Source organism: Mesoplodon densirostris, chromosome 1, assembly GCF_025265405.1.
Source record: "Mesoplodon densirostris isolate mMesDen1 chromosome 1, mMesDen1 primary haplotype, whole genome shotgun sequence".
In the NCBI taxonomy this organism is placed as follows: Eukaryota; Metazoa; Chordata; class Mammalia; order Artiodactyla; family Ziphiidae; genus Mesoplodon; species Mesoplodon densirostris.
In genome coordinates this window covers 180,765,150-180,785,989 of record NC_082661.1, presented here as the reverse complement: position 1 = coordinate 180,785,989, position 20,840 = coordinate 180,765,150, and the positions used below count along the sequence as shown (strand labels likewise).

Here is a 20,840-nt window from a genome sequence, read left to right as displayed (position 1 = left end):
GGCTCCTGTCCGCATTATGGTGAGTTGTATAATAATTTCATTATATCTTACAATGTAATAATAATAGAAATAAAGTGCACAATAAATGTAATGCACTTGAATCATCCTGAAACCATCCCCCTCTGCCCCAGTCCGTGGAAAAATTGTCTTCCATGAAACTGATCCCTGGTGCCAAAAGGGTTAGGGACTGCTGCCCTAAATGAATGCACTTCATTGCATCAGGTCATATCCAAGATGATCATTAAATACAAATCGTTATTATTGAAAAGCATTTAATCATATAATAAATGAAAGTAAGACGTAGTGTATCTAGAACAGTGCCTGGCATGTATTAGCTTCTTAGTAAATAGCCATATTTTCCTCTACCCTACTTCCAGTGTTAGACATTTACTCATATTATACAACATATAGAGCAGATTTGAAGAAAATCTTAACTTAGCAGAGTACTTTGAACATACTAGTTAATAAATACCTTTTAAAACAGGAAACAAAGATATAGTCATGGATGTGTGCATTTTACAGCTGTGATATTATTTCATAAAGGCTATGGAAAACAGTTTCATATGCTGGACTAGGAGGTACCAATTATAATTTCAAGTTTGAGCTGATATCAACTGCAATCTTAGATAACCGACTTACTTCCACTGGTCCTCAGTTTATCTACAACTCCAAGCTAAGAAAGATAGGCTGGATCATAGCTAAAACGCCATCCCCATCATTCATATTGTGGAAGTATCTTATGGCAGGGTCTCCAAGACACACCTGCCATGTATTTATTTCATGCTAAAGGTCACACATTGATTTACAGGATTGCTTCTTAGGGAAGTCCAGTTGGTTGACTGTCATAAGATCTTGCAGCTTGTAATCACCTTGATGAAATCACCAGGTTTCATTGTCTGGTCCTCAGCTATCCCAGATCAGAAACCTAATTTGTTTTTCAAAAACTCTTATAGCAATCCAGTCCTTTTGCAAGGTATTTACATTAATCAAACTCCCAAGAGAGTAATGCAGCATCCACATTTCCAATTTGTTAATTTACAATGAGAAACATGGCTTGAGAGCAAACTAAGTGCCATATTCGCCTACCAACTTATTATTTAAAAGAAGTCTAGGGACTTCCCTGGTGGTGCAGTGGTTAAGAATCTACCTGCCAATGCAGGGGACACAGGTTCGAGCCCTGGTCCGGGAAGATCCCACATGCCGTGGAGCAACTAAGCCCGTGCACCACAACTACTGAGCCTGCGCTCTAGAGCCCATGAGCCACAACTACTGAGCCCACGCTCTAGAGCCCATGAGCCACAACTACTGAGCCCACGTGCCACAACTACTGAAGCCCACGCACCTAGAGCCCATGCTCCGCAACGAGAGAAGCCACTGCAATGAGAAGCCCATGCAACGCAACGAAGACCCAATGCAGCCAAAAATAAATAAATAAATAAATTAAAAAAAATAAAAATAAATAAGTCTATTTAAAAAAAAAAACTCAATTGAAATCAGAATGCTGTTGTATGAGCATGGATTGGAGCAAGGTAAGTAACTGGTTATGGCATCTGGTAGTGTTGGTCTGGAGCTGCCAGCACCACCATCAGGAGCAGATAGGCTCTCTTGGATAAACACTGCTGATTCTTTCTTCTTTGATTTCCCTTTCCTACTGGTAATTCCAATTGTCTCTTCAGATGTAGACATAGATGTAGATATAGATACACATATTTATATTTATATACAAACATATATTTGACAGATAGATAGGTAGGTAGAGACCATCAGTTAGGCTACAGCCAAATTTTGCTTCTTTTTTCTACTGGTGTCCTTGAAGCTTTTTCTTCTTTCTTTTTTTGCCTTGGGGGCAACTTTTACCATTTTTTTCTCTTTATAAATATAATACACCCTTATTAGAAGTTTTTTAAAAAGTACAGCTAAGAAAAAATATGAGAGAAAAATCTTCCATAGTTCCACTACCTAGTTATAACCAGTTAACATTTTGCAATATTGTACTCCAAAATTTTAAAAAATAAAACAGGGTCATATTATAAATACTGTTTTGAAGACTTTTTTAAATCTTATACAAGCTTTATTGCTCTTTAAAAATGAATAACTAGGGCCTCCCTGGTGGCGCAGTGGTTGAGAGTCCGCCTGCCGATGCAGGGGATACGGGTTCGTGCCCCGGTATGGGAGGATCCCATATGCCGCGGAGCGGCTGGGCCCGTGAGCCATGGCCGCTGGGCCTGCGCATCCGGAGCCTGTGCTCCGCAACGGGAGGGGCCACAACAGTGAGAGGCCCGCATACCGCAAAAAGAAAAAAAAAAAAAAATGAATAACTAAAGTTTAAAGAGGTATATATGAGTATAGGTTTCAACCTCTCAGAACCAAACTAATTCTTTCTCATTGAATTAATTTTTTTTAACTAGTTAAATTTTATTCTTTAATTAGAAACCCTGGGGAAAAGAAGTCACATCAGGACTTAAAGGCAAAGGTAGAGACCCAAAACCAGCTGGTTTTTCCTTATTAGGCTGGAGTAGAGTTTAAACAAGGCCAGACCCACTCCAGCTCTGGCCACAGCCTACTCTCTACATCCTGGTCCCAGGGGTTTGTTTGGTTGCAAACTGGCTTCACTTCATCCGAGGACCTAGCTTGAGTGAATTCATGGCTTCCTCAAGTGTGGGCATCCCTTGTTCCTGCCACTGGCAGTGTCACTCAGCCATGGACTTAGGAATTTGATCAAAAATACAAAAAAGCCCTTGGCATTCACACATTTAACATTTGGCATTTTTGACTAAACAAGGAACTATCCTGAAAGCCCATGACACAATAATTTGTGATTTTGCTGAGGTATCACTTTGAACATGTACACCTGGACCTGGGGGTTCAGGGCTAGTCACTTACATGGTCCCCGAGCCTAAGCAACCATCAGTTCTCTAATTATGATCTCATACACATTTTATCTGAAAAATCAAATACAACAATGGTATAAGGGATCCACAAATGGCTTAAGGTACACCCTACTGTGAATGTCAAGGACTTATTTTATTCATATATTGTATAAAGAGTTTCAAAAGACTGAAGATGTTTTTTTTTTCAGTTGGCAAGCTTTTTTTGTATTTAATTTAATTTAATTATTTATTTATTTATGGCTGCGTTGGGTCTTCGTTGCTGTGCGCAGGCTTTCTTTAGTTGTGGTGAGCAGGGGCTACTCTTCATTGCGGTGCGAGGGCTTCTCATTGCGATGGCTTCTCTTGTTGCGGAGCATGGGCTGTAGGCTCGCAGGCTTCAGTAGTTGTGGCATGTGGGCTTCAGTAGTTGTGGCTTGTGGGCTCTAGAGTGCAGGCTCAGTAGTTGTGGTGCAAGGGCTTAGCTGCTCTGCGGCATGTGGGATCTTCCCGGGCCAGGGCTCGAACCTGTGTCCCCTGCGTTGGCAGGCAGATTCTTAACCACTGCGCCATCAGGGAAGCCCCTAACTAGTTAATTATTTTTTATGTCAGCTTCCTCATATGTAAAATGTGAGTATTAAAGCAGATGTACTGACAGGACTCTGATGAGAAATAGCTAATAAAAAACAATAAAACACTTTTCAAATGTAGTGTTAGTACAAAAGATCATTTAAATAATTGGATTTAAAACATCATTGCTCTTTGTATTTGACATCTACTCCACTTCATCATCATTATCAGCATTTATTTAGTAGATCTAATTCTTCTTTATCTTATTCCATGTGGTGTTTATATACATTCAACATTAGTCCATTAGACAATTCAGGATCATGGGAATTCTAAGATATCCCTCACTTCCCTAGATTTCTCCTCTCTAAATCACTTTACCTTGACAATAGTTTTGTCAACCTAAAGTTTTATACCAATCTATGCTGACATCCCTTTCTAGATCAGATAAGAAATAAGATATTTACCAATACTCTCAATTATTATTTTCTTGTCATAAAGCACATACCACAGAGTGGATATACTGCTCTGATATTTGTCACCACTCTACTTATTTGGCTAAAGTAGGCTTGTTTGATACTTGGGTTGTCAGATCAAATTATAATTTCAACCCTTTAGCTATGTTTAACCCCTTGGCAGTGGCTGAGTTGAGAATTTAGAATTCAGAAGCAGATGGTTCAGGATCACAGTAACTAGATATGAAGCATTTTACCTCCATGTCATTGGTTTACAGCTGAACTTGGTTGATCACTATTGGTGTCCTATACAAGATGTAAGTGATCTGATTTGAATCTTTAATGAACAGCACCCATGTTAAAAAAACTCATCACTCTTGCACTAATTGGCATTTTTGTTGTCAGTGACAGGACAGAAGCCAAGGACTGAATCAGTCTGGAAACCTGAACTGCGGCTGTGTCTGAGTCATCAGTCTAAATGGCCCATTCAGCCTCTGTCCTTTCCTTAGAGTTTACAGCTCAGCGCAAATGTGTATACTTCACTCCCTGTGACTTCACAAAGCCAGAATAAAAGATGTTTACTTAAAATATATCTTTTTATGATAAGGATGGTAATAATGATAGTTAACATTTACTGGCCACTTGCTAGGAGCCAGGTATTATTCTAAGAGTATTTACTTAATTCTCACAGCAATCCCATGAGTTAGGTACTAATATTTCTCCCATTTTTTAGAGCTGAGGAAACTAAAGCACAGAGAAATTAAATAACTTGCCTAAGCCTTCTCAGATAATAAGTGGTGGAGGTAGAATCTAACTCTAAATATAATTTCTCTCTGCCTAATTATAGCATTTATTTGACTTCTTCTTTTAAACATCTTACTATACCACTGATATAAATTTTAAACATTCTAAGTTCAAATCAAACAGGGCATATATCAATGTCTCAACTTTAAAACTGCTCATCTTTCTGTACTAGTTATTATTTGTTTCTGAAAAGAGGTGATGGATCTTGCTTAAATTTGATTCACGTGCATCCTATTCTGATTTTTTTAAAATATTTATTTATTTGGCTGCATTGGGTCTTAGTTGCACCACACGGGATCTTCGTTGCAGCATGTGGGATCTAGTTCCCTCACCAGGGATCGAACCTGGGCCCCTTGCTTTGGGAGCATGGAGTCTTAGCCACTGGACCAAGGAAGTCCCTTATTCTGATTTTAAGGTACTTAAAGACATTGATTTTACAATGGTTTTTATGCTTACTTTTTTTTTCATTGTTTAAGCTAAACATTACCTGAACTTGGAAACATCCTCTGACCTTAACATTTCTAAATTAATAGAGAGGAGAGAATTAAATCAAATAAAACCCTGCCTACCATGCTATCCCAATATAAACATAGTGAATGATCACCAAATAAGCAATCCAGCTGCCTCTTTTTGTTAACATAGTAATTGGATTTCTTCCACCTATTCTTCATACAAATTAAAAAGCAGATAAGAATTTTTTTTGAAAAACTGAGTCTCTATTTTATGAGACTTCCCATAGTAGCTAGGAAGGAAGTTTTTAGTACATTGAGATAAATGACCTTTAAAATAAAGTTCATGAGCAATTAGATCATTTTAAAGAATAAAAGAAATTAATCTGGTTCTCACAGTTTTCTTAAGACTTAGAAAAATATTATTTGCCATAATTACCAGCTAGAAATAGAAAAATAGAAATAGAAAATAATTACTGTTTTATGTTTCTTTTAGTTGCCATCTCTACTCAGTTATTCAAAGTGTGTTCTAAGCCTAATTTAGCACATATTTATTGCTCCAGTTTTGCCAGTAGATAAACTTTGGGGTGTTCCCCTAAAAAAGCTCTTATTAAACTAAATTAATAATGTGAACTTGGCAATCTGGGTTTTACTGCTGATTTACATTTACATTTGCATGGCCATTCTAGTGTTTAATTTTCCTATGTACAAAATAATCATAATAAAGACCAACTTCACAGACAGTGGTGTAGTTTTGTCATTGTTATTAGAACATAGTAACCAATACATGATTGTAAATAACTTCAAAAAGATGAAGTGCTAAGTAAATGTCTACTTAAAATATGATCTCTACATGCTTAATTTCACTATGTCTAGTAATTTGCAGATAGAGATGCACCAAGATAATTGTTTATTATTTATGGCTGCTTCAATTTCTTCTAAATTATTTCTTTGACCAGTCAGAGATAGGAAATCATCCAGATTTCCAAGGACTTGGAAGGATTTTGGAGGAAATCACTAAATCATCATAATCCTAATACCACTTGAGGTCTCCTTCTTGTAACTCTACATCTTCTGAGTTTTTTCAAAATTGATTCTCAAATGCATTGCTAACAAGGGTGTATTCCTCTGAAAGGAGATGCCATGTAGTAGAGAAGAACTTGGGCTTTGGTGTCATGTATACTTGGGTGTGAATCACAGCTCTGAGGGGGCCCTGTGGAAATTTTTTCTCTGATCTTCAGTTTCCTCCTCTACACAAAGAAGGATAATGATATAGAATACCTTGGATGATCTCAGGGTGTACCTCCTGAGACTTTTTCAGATCCCTGTGAATTTGCAAAACCCACAGTAGCATGTAATTTTTTCAGTTTCATTCTCCATAAAATGGGGATAACAATTCATACTTCCTGGGTTGTTGTATTAAATTAAATTATGCATTAAATATGAACAATAAAGCTTGGTTGGTGTGGACACTGGACAGGGTCAGCTAGGATCACCAGAGAGCTGAGTAATTCATTCTGGCTTATCTGCATTTTAATAAGTCCAATTTGCAGTCAGCCACCAGTAGTTGAAATCTTGATCTAAATTAGAGAATATATGTGTGTTTTAAGTGTACTGGACTCTTCCTTTCTGAGAAAACAGGCAACTCAGTCTGTGACTTGAGCTGGAATCTCAAAAACCAGGGCATAAGAACAGACAGAACTGCCTCTCAGCTATGCATAGTAGGGTTTTTTGTTTGTTTGTTTGTTTGTTTGTTTTTTGCGGTACATGAGCCTCCCACTGCTGTGGCCTCTCCCGTTGTGGAGTACAGGCTCCGGACGCGCAGGCTCAGCGGCCATGGCTCACAGGCCTAGCCGCTCCGCGGCATGTGGGATCCTCCCGGACCAGGGCACGAACCCATGTCCCCTGCATCGGCAGGCGGACTCTCAACCACTGCGCCACCAGGGAAGCCCCGTAGTAGGGTTTTGAAGTCCAAAACTCAAGAGGAGCAGTCTATAGAAGGAAAAAAGAGTCTGATTCTAGGGCTTGGACAGAAAGTAAAGACCTGATGTAAAACAAAGGTTGTTCCAAGGTGGGTAGGAAAAATAGTGGTTAAGCCAGTTAAGGAAGATGCAAAAGTATGAAAGTGCCTCTTATGGGGCACCTACAGAAGAGCTCTTGGGCAAGGTGGGTGCTGTAAACAGCCCCAATCATGTCCAAAAGCAAAAGTCCCCCATATCAATTATCTCAAGAATTGTGAGCATCCACTAAGCCAAAGCACATATATTGATAGTAATTACTCAATGACTGGTGCACAAAGAACAACCATTTTTAGCTCCTTTCCTCATTTGAACTGATTCTTAACAGTATTTGTGTTAAACTAACATCATAATTGTTAATGACAATTGAATCAGTTAATGTTGCTGAGAGTTTAGGTCATTTGATCTTTTCTGGCACACAATAAGCATTCATTAAATATTTGTTGAATTGTGTGAATAATTTAGGACAACTCAACAATTAATAGGTTATTTTTATAGCATGCTACAGACAAATATTTATTAAGTGACTAATTTGTGCCATGCCTTGAGATTAAAACTGTGTGGCCTATATAAATTTTTTTATGGCTTCGATTCTCAAGGAGGTGATCTAGTTAAATAGATAAAGCATAAATGCATAGATGAAAACTCAGTTTAATTCAGCAATATAAGAAATGTTATAACCATTAGTTGTTTAATTACATAATAATTGGAAGAAACAATGAACAAAGGCAGGAAGGAAAGATAAAGCAAGGAAATACTGGTGGAACTTTTTGGAGACAAGGATTTGTGTAGAAGAGTGGCAGATCAGACCAGAAAGGTTGTTTATGTTTTATAGGATCAAAATGATCACATTTCTGATTATACCAAGGCTTTTCTTATTCCTATTTGAAATCTGCACAATATTGTCAGGCCAGTGGGCTGTCTACAACCAGATTTATCCCCAGCTCAGTTTACACTGTGGTAAGTTTTTGTGTTTAAGTCCCCTGTGACATTGTATATATTTGCTTATCCCTTTTATTGACATTATCACCCACATTTTTTTTTTGGCTGAGTCACGTGGCTTGTGGGATCTTAGTTCCCTGACCAGGGATTGAACCCGGGCCCCCAGCATTGAAAGCGTCCTAACCACTGGACCTCCAGGGAATTCCCTCACCCACATTTTTAATTAAAGCTTATTGTCTAGGTTAGAAGATGAAAGGAGAGAATCTCTAATATATTAACAGGAGACTTCTTGGTTAGACTACATTTTAACTAATCCATTCTCAGTTTGGAATGAAAAGCAGTTGGGTGATGAGGCAAAATAAAAAAGGTTTTTCAGGTCTTCCATTAAAGTATGCTGACCTTATTTGATAGGAAGTTTGCTAAAGCAAGAAACACCAAATGGGTAGATCCATATGCAAATAAAAATAAGAACTTGAATAGGGATATAAAATACAAATTCCTTTTGATAGATTTCAGGTAATAACTTCTCAGAAATGTGTATTAGCTCTTGCTATTTCAGTCAACAAATTTTATTGAGTCTTCTTTGTGAAAACAGTCTAAGACTTAGTCTTATGCTATTTTCCTGTTCTCTTCTTGCTTCTGTTAAATAAACACCAAGTCCCTAAAATCAAAGTTAATAACTTTAATAATCCTTGGTCTACCCATTTGGGTGATTTCTGATTTTTGAACTAACCTACGTAATTACTTTTCATGAGAAGACAGTGGGGGGGGGGGCAATGAAAAGAGAATACATTTTAAACTAAGAGGCCTAGGTTTGAATTCACCCAGCTGTGCAGCTCACTGGTTGGCTACCTTTGGGAAGGCTAAACTTCCTTAAGCCTTAGTTTCCTCCTTGTAACATGCAAATAGCAATAACTTTCAGGGTTGCTGTAAGTGTTGAATAAGAGATAACTTAGGCTGCTCCTGTCTTAGAGTACACTTGGATGAAATGTTAATTCCCATTTCCTTTCCTTCACATCATTAGTGTTAGTGTGATTATTTGGGTCATGCATAAGAACACTGAACTTTATTTTCAGCTTTCTGAGATGCCCAAGCTGCCCAAAAATAGAATCTGAGTGGAATCACCCAGAGACTGGCACACTGGCATTTAAGATATTCAGTGATAGCATTATGAAGAGAGAATATTTCAAGTGTTATTTTCCTACCCTTAACTTGGAAAAAATTTATTGACCCATGTTGATGTGCTGAGAAATAACACAAAGCACTGAAATTTACTTTCAAAAGAACAAAGGTCTTAAATTGTCTGAACAAAATGACTATCATAAATGGAACAAAAAAATAGGTCTGTTAAAGCATTCAGAGTGCCTTCCAATGCCCTATCTTTCAGCATTAATGCCTAATGTTTTGGTCCACATATCAATTCATGTTCTCAGCTAAAATACTGCAGATACAATGTTTCTGAAAGCATTCTTTTTTTTCTTTCTATATTTTCTCTTTGCTTGTTTGTTTAGTCATACAAAAGAATTTCACAGGGTTCCTTTCTGTCAGAAAAATTATAAACAAAATTCAACAGTGTTTCCTTAAAATACTTACTAAAAGAGACAGTAGGTTTTATGTTCATTTTTACCCTTAATTTTTTTTCAAATACTGCAGAAATGCAAACTTTTAAATATGTGCAGTAGTTATGAGCACAGACTTAGAGTTAGCCTTAGGTTTAATCCTGGCTCAGCCACTCACCCATTGTGTTACCTTGGGCAAGTTTTTAACCTCTTTCTAAGCCTTAGTTTCTTACCTGTAAAATGAGAATTCTAACAGTACCTACTTCATAGTTTGTTGAAGGAATACGTAAAATAAAGTACAATGTCCATGAAGAGCCTAACATAGTGCCTAGCATACAGCTAAAGAATGTTAACTTACTTCTACTGAGATGATAAGTTTATATGTGTGTTAATATAATCATTATGTTAATGTGGTGAGCAGGAGGAATCAATTGTAGACCTCAGGATTATATGCCTGATACTAATTGTCCTGGATTTCTTCAGTTAATCATAGATGCTCTTTTTAAAAAAAACTCTGGGAACAGATTTTCTTCTTAGAAATAATACTTCCTAAAAAGTGTAAACTTTGGGGCTTCCCTGGTGGCGCACTGGTTGAGAGTCTGCCTGCCGATGCAGGGGACACGGGTTCGGACCCCGGTCCCGGAAGATCCCACATGCCATGGAGCGGCTGGGCCCATGAGCCATGGCCGCTGAGCCTGCGCGTCCGGAGCCTTGCTCCGCAACAGGAGAGGCCACAACAGTGAGAGGCCCGCGTACCACAAAAAAAAAAAAAAAAAAAAAAACAAGTGTAAACTTTGATATGTCCTCCATATCAAAAGCACAAGTAGGGCCTCCCTGGTGGCGCAAGTGGTTGGGAGTCCGCCTGCCGATGCAGGGGATACGGGTTCGTGCCCCGGTCTGGGAGGATCCCATATGCCGCGGAGCGGCTGGGCCCGTGAGCCATGGCCGCTGAGCCTGCGCGTCCGGAGCCTGTGCTCCGCAACGGGGGAGGCCACAACAGTGAGAGGCCTGCATACAGCAAAAAAAAAAAAAAAAAAAAAAAAAAAAAAAAAAAAAAGCACAAGTAAAGGAAGCCTTACAGTGCTTTCATGAAAACCACATAGTAAAGCTTTAATCTACCCCAAAACTGGGGGAGCACACATTACGTGTTATAATAACTGATTATTTTCCCATAATTACTTTAATAAATGTATCAACCATACTCTCAGTTTTGTATCAGGTAAAGATGTTTACACGTGTCACATGCATCCTCCGCATGGATATGTTGTGCATTCCTTACCTTTTATTCTTTAAAATTTCATGTTTATTATCCTTTTCATCTCATCAAAGGAGAAATCAATAAAGTCTGTTTCCTTAGTCATCTTAGTCATTATCCACCCACACCATCCATCCAGGTTAAGGACATCGTGCAGACTGAGTTATTAAAGTTGATCCAAAAGAGCAATCTGTTCTAAATGACGGTCCCTGGATCTGCCACGGAACCCTGTAAATACCCTTCATTACTCTGGCGGGGCAGTATCACATTTCCTTCATGCTACTTTTGTGGCTGACACAAGTTAGGCAGTGAGATTTGGGCTTTGGATGATCCTGGTTGATTGATACAGGAACGGTCCTTCTCCAGGGACAGGTAATCACAAATTTACTTTTCAGGATAATAAGTATTCTGTTTATAGTTTTTTAAAATGTTTTTAGTTTTTAAAACTAAATAGGTTTTGAACTTATAGCTTTTTAAGTTTTTTTAGTTTTAGTTTTAAGCAAGTGTTTTCAGTACCGTTGACATGAAAAAGACATTTCTTAAGGATTTAATTGTAGTTCTCAATTACAGTGTATCATGGGGTTTGTTTAAGACCCTCTATAATCCACCATACATACATTGTTTTGGATGGTCAAGAACTTGCCTCTGCTGTGTTATTCTCATTAGCAAAGGTTAGAAAATAATACAAGTCTCTATTCTTTAAAAAATAAGATATAGAGGATTGTTGTTTTTTCATCTGATACTTGAGGGGAATACCTCAATATAAATCTATAAACTTTAAGCAAAACTCATTGAAAATTTGGTATATGTCAGAAATTTCTTTTAAAGAATAAAAATCTAAAGCAATCTGGAAAAATACAAAAATTTTATATGAATCTACTAGCACAGAAATTCTCACATGCTTATCCTCCAAGTGAAGACTTCCTCTGTCATAGATCTTCCAGATTCCTTGGCATTCCTGTGGATCACCTCAATGTGAGTAAACTGTTTCTATAACTGAGTGACTGAATTAAGAAAACAGCTGAAGGCAAGCACAAGATCATGTTCAAACCACAATAAACACATGTGTTAGATGGGCCACTCAACTTTATGGGGAAGGCTTAAGACACGTAAACTTGTGTTTACTTGTCACTTATGAAATTTGTTTTTAACTATGTTGGATATATTTTTTAAGTTTTAAAAAGTATTCTTTGTACCAGTAAACTCTGGTAAAATCTAAACTAGGAGGTTTGTGGTGTAATGTTTATACAATTACTAAGATGATATGCAGGGTAGGGGCTACATTACTTGGGAGCAGAAACCAATTTTAAAAAACTAGAATCTAGGGCTTCCCTGGTGGCACAGTGGTTGAGAGTCCACCTGCCGATGCAGGGGACACGGGTTCGTGCCCCAGTCCGGGAAGATCCCACATGCCGCGGAGCGGCTGGGCCCATGAGCCATGGCTGCTGAGCCTGTGCGTCCGGAGCCTGTGCTCTGCAACAGGAGAGGCCACAACAGTGAGAGGCCCGCGTACAGCAAAAAAACAAAACAAAACAAAACAAAAAAACTAGAATCTAGAATACAAGGTTGATATACTGTAAGCAAGGTATCCACAGTTGCTGAATATTATTTATTTAAAATATTTATATGCACCTTTTTTTTCAAAGAGCTCAAAAAATTTTGTACACTATCTGTATTTGAAAATGTTACAGTAAAAATGAAAGAAAGATTACTGCTATTCAGAAATTCTTTGACTCTTTTTGCCGTAACTTTTTTTTTTTTTGGCATTTTAAACTGATTTTAATTCTTCCTATTGATTCTTAATTCCACTGCCCAACCAACTCTAGTTTATCTTTCAGTATGGGTCTCCTTCCACCTCAGTGTTCTATACTTGAGTGAAAGGTAGGATACCAGGCTTATCATGGAACAGTTTGCAAGGAAGCAGAAATATGTTCACTTACAGTGTGTGCAGACATTTCCCTTTGGAAAATCAAATTGTAGCACATCTTTGTGCTAAATGAAATGGAGGTTTTACTTTTTCCTGTCCTGACTCAAGACTTAGCAGCACTTATATTCATTATGCATCAAGATCTGAAAGGGATAGTGGTGGAAGATCCTCTCTTTAAATAAAAAGAAATCGTTGGAGGACCTACCTAAATAGAAAATGCAGAAACACAATTAAGTAGTCTTGAGGTTAATTTCAGCACAGATAAGAGAGCAAACAACCCTGTACACTAAAGATCTAGATTAATGCAGTAATGAAAGTAACCTATCCATATAACTCAGTTATTCTTGTGCCCTCTTCCCTCCTCAGTAATAGTGCTTTCAGTCTGGATTATTTTAAAGTTTTCCTCAATAGTCTTTTTCATTTTGCCTGTGTAAACTCAAAGTTCCTTAACAAAAGGTATAGTGAAGCTTCTGATTTGATCATAATAAACAAATTTTATATCTATTCAATATACTATAGGGAGTCTCAAGGTGACTGAAAAAGGTAAAAAGATCTCTTAGTAAATGCCATGAAGGCAGGAATTCTGGTATATTTTGTGCACTGCTTTATACCCAGTACCTGGCACACAGTAGGCATTAGATAAATATTTGTTGAATGAATGGGAAGAAATTCTACAAGTATTGTGTGATTTAATTAAGAAAGGTAGATTTAAATCAATGTATTTTATGCTACCCAAATCTAAGAATGACCCTTAAAAAAAAAAAAAAAACCAATGGCATTTATCTGAATTTTCAAAACCCAGGCTTCTACCAAGACTGAAATAATGGGGTTAACTTTTTTTTTCCAAATTCATATTCTGAAAATATATGAAATTAATATCAAAGAGCCTATACTTTGACAAAGTAGGTTTTTGAGCAGATGTTGGTTTGGCTAAGGATTCTCTTTTATTGTTCGGCAATGCTTGTAAAAGAAGAAATCTGGCATAGACTTTTTCAAAATAATATACAAAAAAAGTTATTCCAGGTACTAAAAAATGAATAGGAGTTGTAATGTGTTACATTATATAGTAATTTTGACTTTTAAACAGTATCTGATTAGGTTTTTTTCTGAAAAAGTTTGTTCAAACTAATCTGTTACTGGGTTTATTCTCAGACTGATGGCTTTTTCCTCTCCATTTTTTCTGTGATCTCTAGCTAACAACTTTTAATGTTAGTTATCTTCTCTGCTTTTGCTAAGCCTTTGGACAAACAGTTAAAAAAAAAAAAAAAAAAACCTCTCAGCTTTGGGGTTTGAGGTCCAAAATGTTGGACCTCACTTTCATACTGGCTTTTCATAGCCAAATTTCCTAAAATGTATCAGTGGTTAAATGAGAGTAAATTTCCCATGAATTAGAGTTAATTCTCTTACCTTCTATGTAGTTCAGGGAACTCTACTCAGTGCTCTGTGGTGACCTAAATGGGAAGGAAATCCAAAAAAGAGGGGATATATGTATATGTATGGCTGATGCACTTTGCTGTACAGTAGAAACTAACACAGCATTGTAAAGCAGCTATACTCCAATAAAAATTAATTATTAAAAAAAATAAAGTTAATTCTCTTAAAAATTAAGAATTTTGATATATTTCAAAAAATAATGCCATTTTATTTGACAGATGGAATGTGTTATAATGAATTTAGTACTAATTCCAAACATAAATCAATAAACAACTTAGGCCTCTAGCTGTAAGTGAAATTCTATAGGTAGGAAAACTGACTGACCCCCACCTCCCATAGGTGCTGTCCTGCTGTGGAATCCCTTTGCTCAGTTTTCTCCTATCCAATCAGGTGGAATGTTTCACAGGCACATGGTTTATACAGCTCAAAATAACTTGGGACCTGTGAGCTAACAAATGCTCTGGCTCCGGTGGTGACAGGTTGTCCAGCTTCTAACAGCCATCTTCACTGAACCTAAGGTTAACTCCTCACTCTATGGACGGCTACTCTCCATTTCCAAGGGTGTGAAGAATTTTCTTTTTCTCCTGTGCTTTCATCTAAAAGTTCTCCTTGGATAATTATCATCACGGTGGAGTGCTTGGTTTGGACATCCTCATCTGGGTCAACTAAAAAAAGAAAGGTAATATCCAGATTTAAGTTCTCAAGTATGTTTTGATAACAAGAAACTGACAATGGGAAAGGGATATTTGCGAGACCTAATTACTGTTGCTTAGAGTGAAACCGAGGATAACTTTTTAATTACGTATGATGGGACACAAAATTACATGAAAAATAAAGTTTTCTATGTGGTCAAATTTTGAAGGGGATTGATGAGACCCTCAGAGATCACAGCCTACTCGGGTCCTAAAGGAAAATATCTTAACAGAGGAAGTCGTGACATGTGTATTATCATTGGCATTTTCCATACATTCATTTATTAAAATTACGGTGTTTGCATAGAGAATATGTGTGCAATACCTATTTCCTTTTAAAAGGAAATCAAATCTAAAATAATATGACTCCATAGTTAAAGACTTTCATTTAACATCTTTTTTATCATGTAAAAGGATATGCTTGCTATATTTAGTGTTGGGAGATCTGCTCCCTGGATTAATGTACACAACAGCTGCAGCAAGTCTTGCTCAAAGGACATTGCTCTTTCTTTCTCCTTTCTCTCCCCCTCTCTCTCTTTCTCTCCCCCTCTCTCTCTCTCTCCCTCCCTCCCTCCCTTTTCAGCTGCATCAGAAAGACACTTGACAGTCAGTGGCAAGTGTTTGGCTTGGTACATTGCACTATTAGCAGTAATTAGATGCACAACTTGAATTATATTTTAATAACCGTATAAACAAAGATAAAGAAAACATGAGTTAATCTGTATTTCCATTCCCAAAAAGTGAACATTACAGTAAGGGTGCTAAGAAATTTTATTATCTTATCAACAGATTTTTTTACTCATACTTGTTAAAGATACTAGCATTGATCAGTTTGAAAGAAGCAAAACAGCTAACCAGTTTCCTTTCTCAAAAAATTATTATTCAACTACTTTCACATTGGTAATGATGAAATGAATTCTACAAGCTCTAAATTTAAAAATTATTTTAACTTTTTAGTCTCTCCTTAATAACTCTTAACTTCACATAAAATCCATATAATCCTTTTCTAGGAAATAATAGCTATAATAAATAAATAAATAATAAATAAAATAATAGCTATTTTCTAGCTATAATAAACATATTTTTAAACAAAAATTAAGATATGCTGTCTGATGCACCATTTGACAATAATCAAAATATTTAAAATCAAGGCCATCCCATGAAATCTGAAATATATGCACACTATACTTACTTTGTCGGGACACAAAATTATAAACATTACAGAATCTTATAATAATGGAGTATGAAACAAACAGTTGGACATTATCCAAATTCTGGAGGTTTGTCTCTATTCCCACTTGTAGAATATGGCTAATGCTATTGGAACTCCTAACAACGTATTAAAGCGCCAGTGTTCCATATGTGTATAATTTAGAATACAGACTCTACTACAGACTCTAATACATCTATTGTATAATAGAATATAGTTTCTAGCTTACAAAGGCACACATTCAATGGAATGGACTCAGAACCACAATTCACGGACACAAGAAATTGAATGAATTTTTATCCCAACAGGGTTTTGGAATTCATAGAGATGGTTTTTCAAACTTATTTTTGAAGAAACGGGACTACAAGTAAATTAGGTTTCACTGTGAAAGGACTTTAATGAACTAATGTTAGTACATGAAAAGGTGACAGCTAAATTTTTTAGGTTAACTCCTGGATGCAATAGGAGTAATGAACTCAGCTCATTAACCTGAAAATACAAGATGAATGAGACTGCTAACCCCAGAATAATTAGTCTCCTCATTGACATTGAGATTTGACAAAGGCATTGCTTGTAGCATGGTGTTATTGCCTATAACAAGCCAAAAACATGAAAAGATTTTCTTATCTCTTTCCTTCTCTTAAGAGATATAGAAGGATTAAACACCACAGAAATATTTTCTTAAATTTTTATGGTGCTTTACAGCTGACAAAGAGCTTTTAAAACTGCTAAGGCCTTGGGCTTTTGCTTAAAGGGAACAACCCATGTACAGACAAAATGGTGTGTTAAGAAATTTAAGAACATATTTTCAGCAGTTACATTTTTGGTGGGCACAAAAGTTGGTGTGACTATTTACCTGCAGTCACTGAAGAGTTCCTACAGCTCATGTATAACTAGAGTCACCTTGACAAGCTCTGTATAGACTGTGTGCTACATAGCCCTCCACTTGGAGTCACAATGCACCCCACGGTCTGAGAGAGGCCCAGCAGAGCCTTCACGCCAAGGGCTGGAACTAGAACTAGATCTTGAGATCACAAGCCGAATTGGGGTCCTTGCTCCTCTTCCAATCTAGCAAATGTGTCAACTAGGGAAGTTATCATTTTTCAAATCCTTAAACACCTAAAGAAAATGGACCCAAATATTAAGAGGCCGAGGAAGGATGAAAATGTTTACATTTTTTTTCTTATTTAAAATGAATCTTTGAGTTAATGGGGATTGACAAAGTTTTCTCATTTGGGACTTCGGTATAAGAGCTAAGTTCATCATGAATGGTGAATTGAGAGTGAAATAAAACCTCATTTTTGTGACTACCACCAAACCCTTTTTTTGGTCCTAGATTCCTGAAGCCATCTTACTTGGCTTCATTACCTTTTTTAAGGGTCATAGAATTTACTTCCATACTATTTATTTGCTATATTTCAGATTAAATACTAACTTTGGGCTCTGGTTTTGGTATCCTTTACACTAGTGCTCCCCTACAGAAAAGGATTACCTTAAATTTGTATAGTGTTCTACATTTCTAAAGTTCCTTCACAAACAAACCTATGAAGTAAGCAGCGTAGTTCTGCTCCTCAGTTTAGAGATGAGTTAATTAAAGATGTCTATCTTTTCCTATTCCAGCTCTCTAGCCAAATAACTATTAAATATTAGACAGTTTTTGTGTTCCCCTAGAAACCAGATTTGTTTTCTCATTTAATATCTAAGAATATTTCATAGCCAGAAAACTTCAGTATTCATGTTTTAATCCAAGTTACTTCATATTAGGTTTTGCCAATTCTCCAGTCAATGCCCCAATTTAAATGCTCATATTATAACCAAAAGATGAGTTTATAACTCATGTTATTTCCAACAAGGTCTTCTCAGAACCTACAGAAGAATAGTGTTAACATGACTTGAGAAATATGCCCAAAGGTATCAGCATTAAGTTTTGTTTTTGTAAACAAGACTCTTAACATTTTCAGCAAGTTCTTAGGTCAGATCCTCTTTTCAGCAAAATTCGTAGGGAAAAAATATAGATATTTAGCAAAAGAAAGTGAAGAACATTCAATAAGCATTCTATGTGGCTAAATTAGTTTACATGATTTACTAAAGTTGGTCTTGATGACACATTAACTGCCTCATTTCAAACCTAAGACCATTTCATCAAAAGCACAATCTGTTTTCAATGGCATTTATTCATTCTTAGTTTGAAAGCAGTGTAATATCTGTTTCAATTTATAATAAGCAGAAAGAAGGAAGCAATGTCCAATGTCACCTAAACACACCAGTTGAAATGTCTAAGAGAACTTTGACATTTGTCAAATGAAATGTTTAAGAGAACCCTTCCTAAAACTTGCTCCTGCCTCATCCCAGTAAATAATTCCACCACTCATCTAGTTGCTTAGGCCATAAATACTGGAGTCATTCTTGACTCTGGTCTTTCTCTTGTACCCTACTTTCAATCCATCAGCAAATCATATTGGCTCTATTTTCAAAAGATATCTCAAATCTGACCATTTCTCGCCATCTTCCTCTAATACTACACATTGATCCAAACCAGCATCATCTCTTGCATTCTTTGCATAGCAGCCACAATTGAACTTTTTCAAAACCATGTAATCTGCTTCAAAAAACTTTAAAATGGTTTCCCATTCACACATTTAGTAAAACTCAGAGTCTTTCCCATGGTCTGAAAGATCTTACATGCTCTAGCCTTCCACTCTTCTTTCTCACTCACCTCCTGGCCCACTGGGCTTGACTTGGACACACCAAACATTCACCTCCCTTGGCCTTGACACTTACTTCTTCCTCCCAGATGGTCACATGACTAACTTCTCCACTGCATGAGAAGCTTTGCCTGACATTCCTAGCCAAAATATCAGTAGCACACCTTCTTCTCTACCTAATCATTCTCTATTCCCTTGCCCTACTTTATTTTTCTTCTTAACATTTATATCTTCCCTACTAGAATGTCAACTCCATGAGGGCAAGGACTTTGTCTTTTGTTCACTGATGAATCCTCAGGGCCTAGAAGGGTGCCTGGCACATAGTAAATGCTCAGTTAATATTTATTGGATGAATAAATGAAAGCTGGGTTATCCATAATAGCTCTTGGGTTTTTTAAAAGTATAACTTTTATAACAGATAGTTTTAAAATTAATGCTTGAAAGAGAAGGTAATACATTTTCATATTTCCTATTTTAGGTAATATTTATCAGTTTAACAATTTACACAGGCATTGCCACCTGAGAACCATCTGAGATGGAATTGTTATTATACCATTTGATAGATGAGGATAATTGAGATTCAGATGCATTAAGTGACTTGCTCAAAATAGCAAAGTTATTTAGTGTTGGAGCTGGGATTCAAACCCAGGTTTTTTATTATAATCAGATGTTCTTTGATCCTTCTGGTACAAAAACAAAGCATAATTCCAGTTATTTTATCCACCATAAATAAATTTTTATTTGAAAGTCACTTTGAAGTTATTACTGCTTTTACCAGTTTATATTTTTTCTTTGTGTCTGTAAGTTCCCTTTGTAAATATGATTTCTATTTATCTGTCTTACTTTAGCCTGAAACTTTAAAAAAAAGATAAACAACCAAAGATTTAGTAGGAAATTCTAATGAACAAAAGAATTCAACAGATATTTTCTGATCACCTTCTGTGCGCTGTGTGTGTACAGAGATGAGGGTGTACAAAACAAAATAAGGTAGACAGAAAAGTAAATAGGCAAATATGTATTGTAATAAGTGCTGTGTTTGGGGGTTAGGACAGTGAATTATGGCACCACACTGGAGAGGTACCCAGCCCAGAAAAAAGAAGAAATCCCAGGGCCAACTCTCAGCTAAGAACTGAAGATTGTATACGACTTGGCCCACTAAGATAGTGAAAAGAGGTGGAGAAAGGGAGCAGCCTGAGCAAAGAGGATATGTACAAAGATCTGAAGGCAGCATAGTTTGTTCATGAGACTATGCATATTTCATAGAATACAGATACGCTGAATTAACTACAAATTCAAGTTCAGTTTCTCTTCAAAGTGTGTCCTTGGGGGGCCTCCCTGGTGGCGCAGTGGTTGGGAGTCCGCCTGCCGATGCAGGGGACACGGGTTCGTGCCCCGATCCCGGAGGATCCCACATGCCGCGGAGCGGCTGGGCCCGCGAGCCATGGCCGCGGAGCCTGTGTGTCCGGAGCCTGTGCTCCGCAACGGGAGGGGCCACAGCAGTGAGAGGCCCGCGTACAGCAAAAAAAAAAAAAAAAAAGTGTGTCCTTGGATCAAGTCACATCATTAGTTCTACTTCTACTTCTTATCATGGTATGGTATGTGGCCACAGTTGTTAAATAATAATAAATAATAGTAACTACCATATATTGAACATTTACTAGATGCCAAGCACATTAATCACCCTTCAACTTATGAAATAGCTACTGTTATTACCCCTGTTTTACAAACAAGCCAACTGAGGCTTACAGAGGTTAAGTAACTTTCTTGAGTTTATACAGCTAGGAACTGTCAGAACTAGGATTTGAACCAGATCTATCTAACTCCAAAGTGTTAGGTAACAACTGTTACATTCAAACATTAAAGAAATCCTTAATTTTGAATGCTTGAAATTTTTGTTATAATAATTTCTCATGACTATAAGCATCAGAACAGGCACACATTTACACCTCAACTGGC

The 20,840-nt window shown here is 36.9% G+C and overlaps 1 protein-coding gene across 2 annotated transcripts in view; it reads left to right on the top strand.

Annotated features, from left to right (window-relative positions):
• Positions 1 to 11,814: 11,814 nt before the first annotated feature.
• The window catches only part of MYPN (myopalladin), a 77,649-nt gene continuing 68,623 nt past the window's right edge, over positions 11,815 to 20,840 (top strand). The window contains exon 1 of one of the 2 annotated variants that reach the window (XM_060092355.1): positions 11,815 to 11,891. In XM_060092355.1, coding sequence (XP_059948338.1) covers positions 11,815 to 11,891 — 77 coding nt within the window. Of the gene's footprint in view, positions 11,892 to 14,751; positions 14,951 to 20,840 lie in introns of those variants that run through there. The other variant, XM_060092350.1, reaches the window with a different exon arrangement.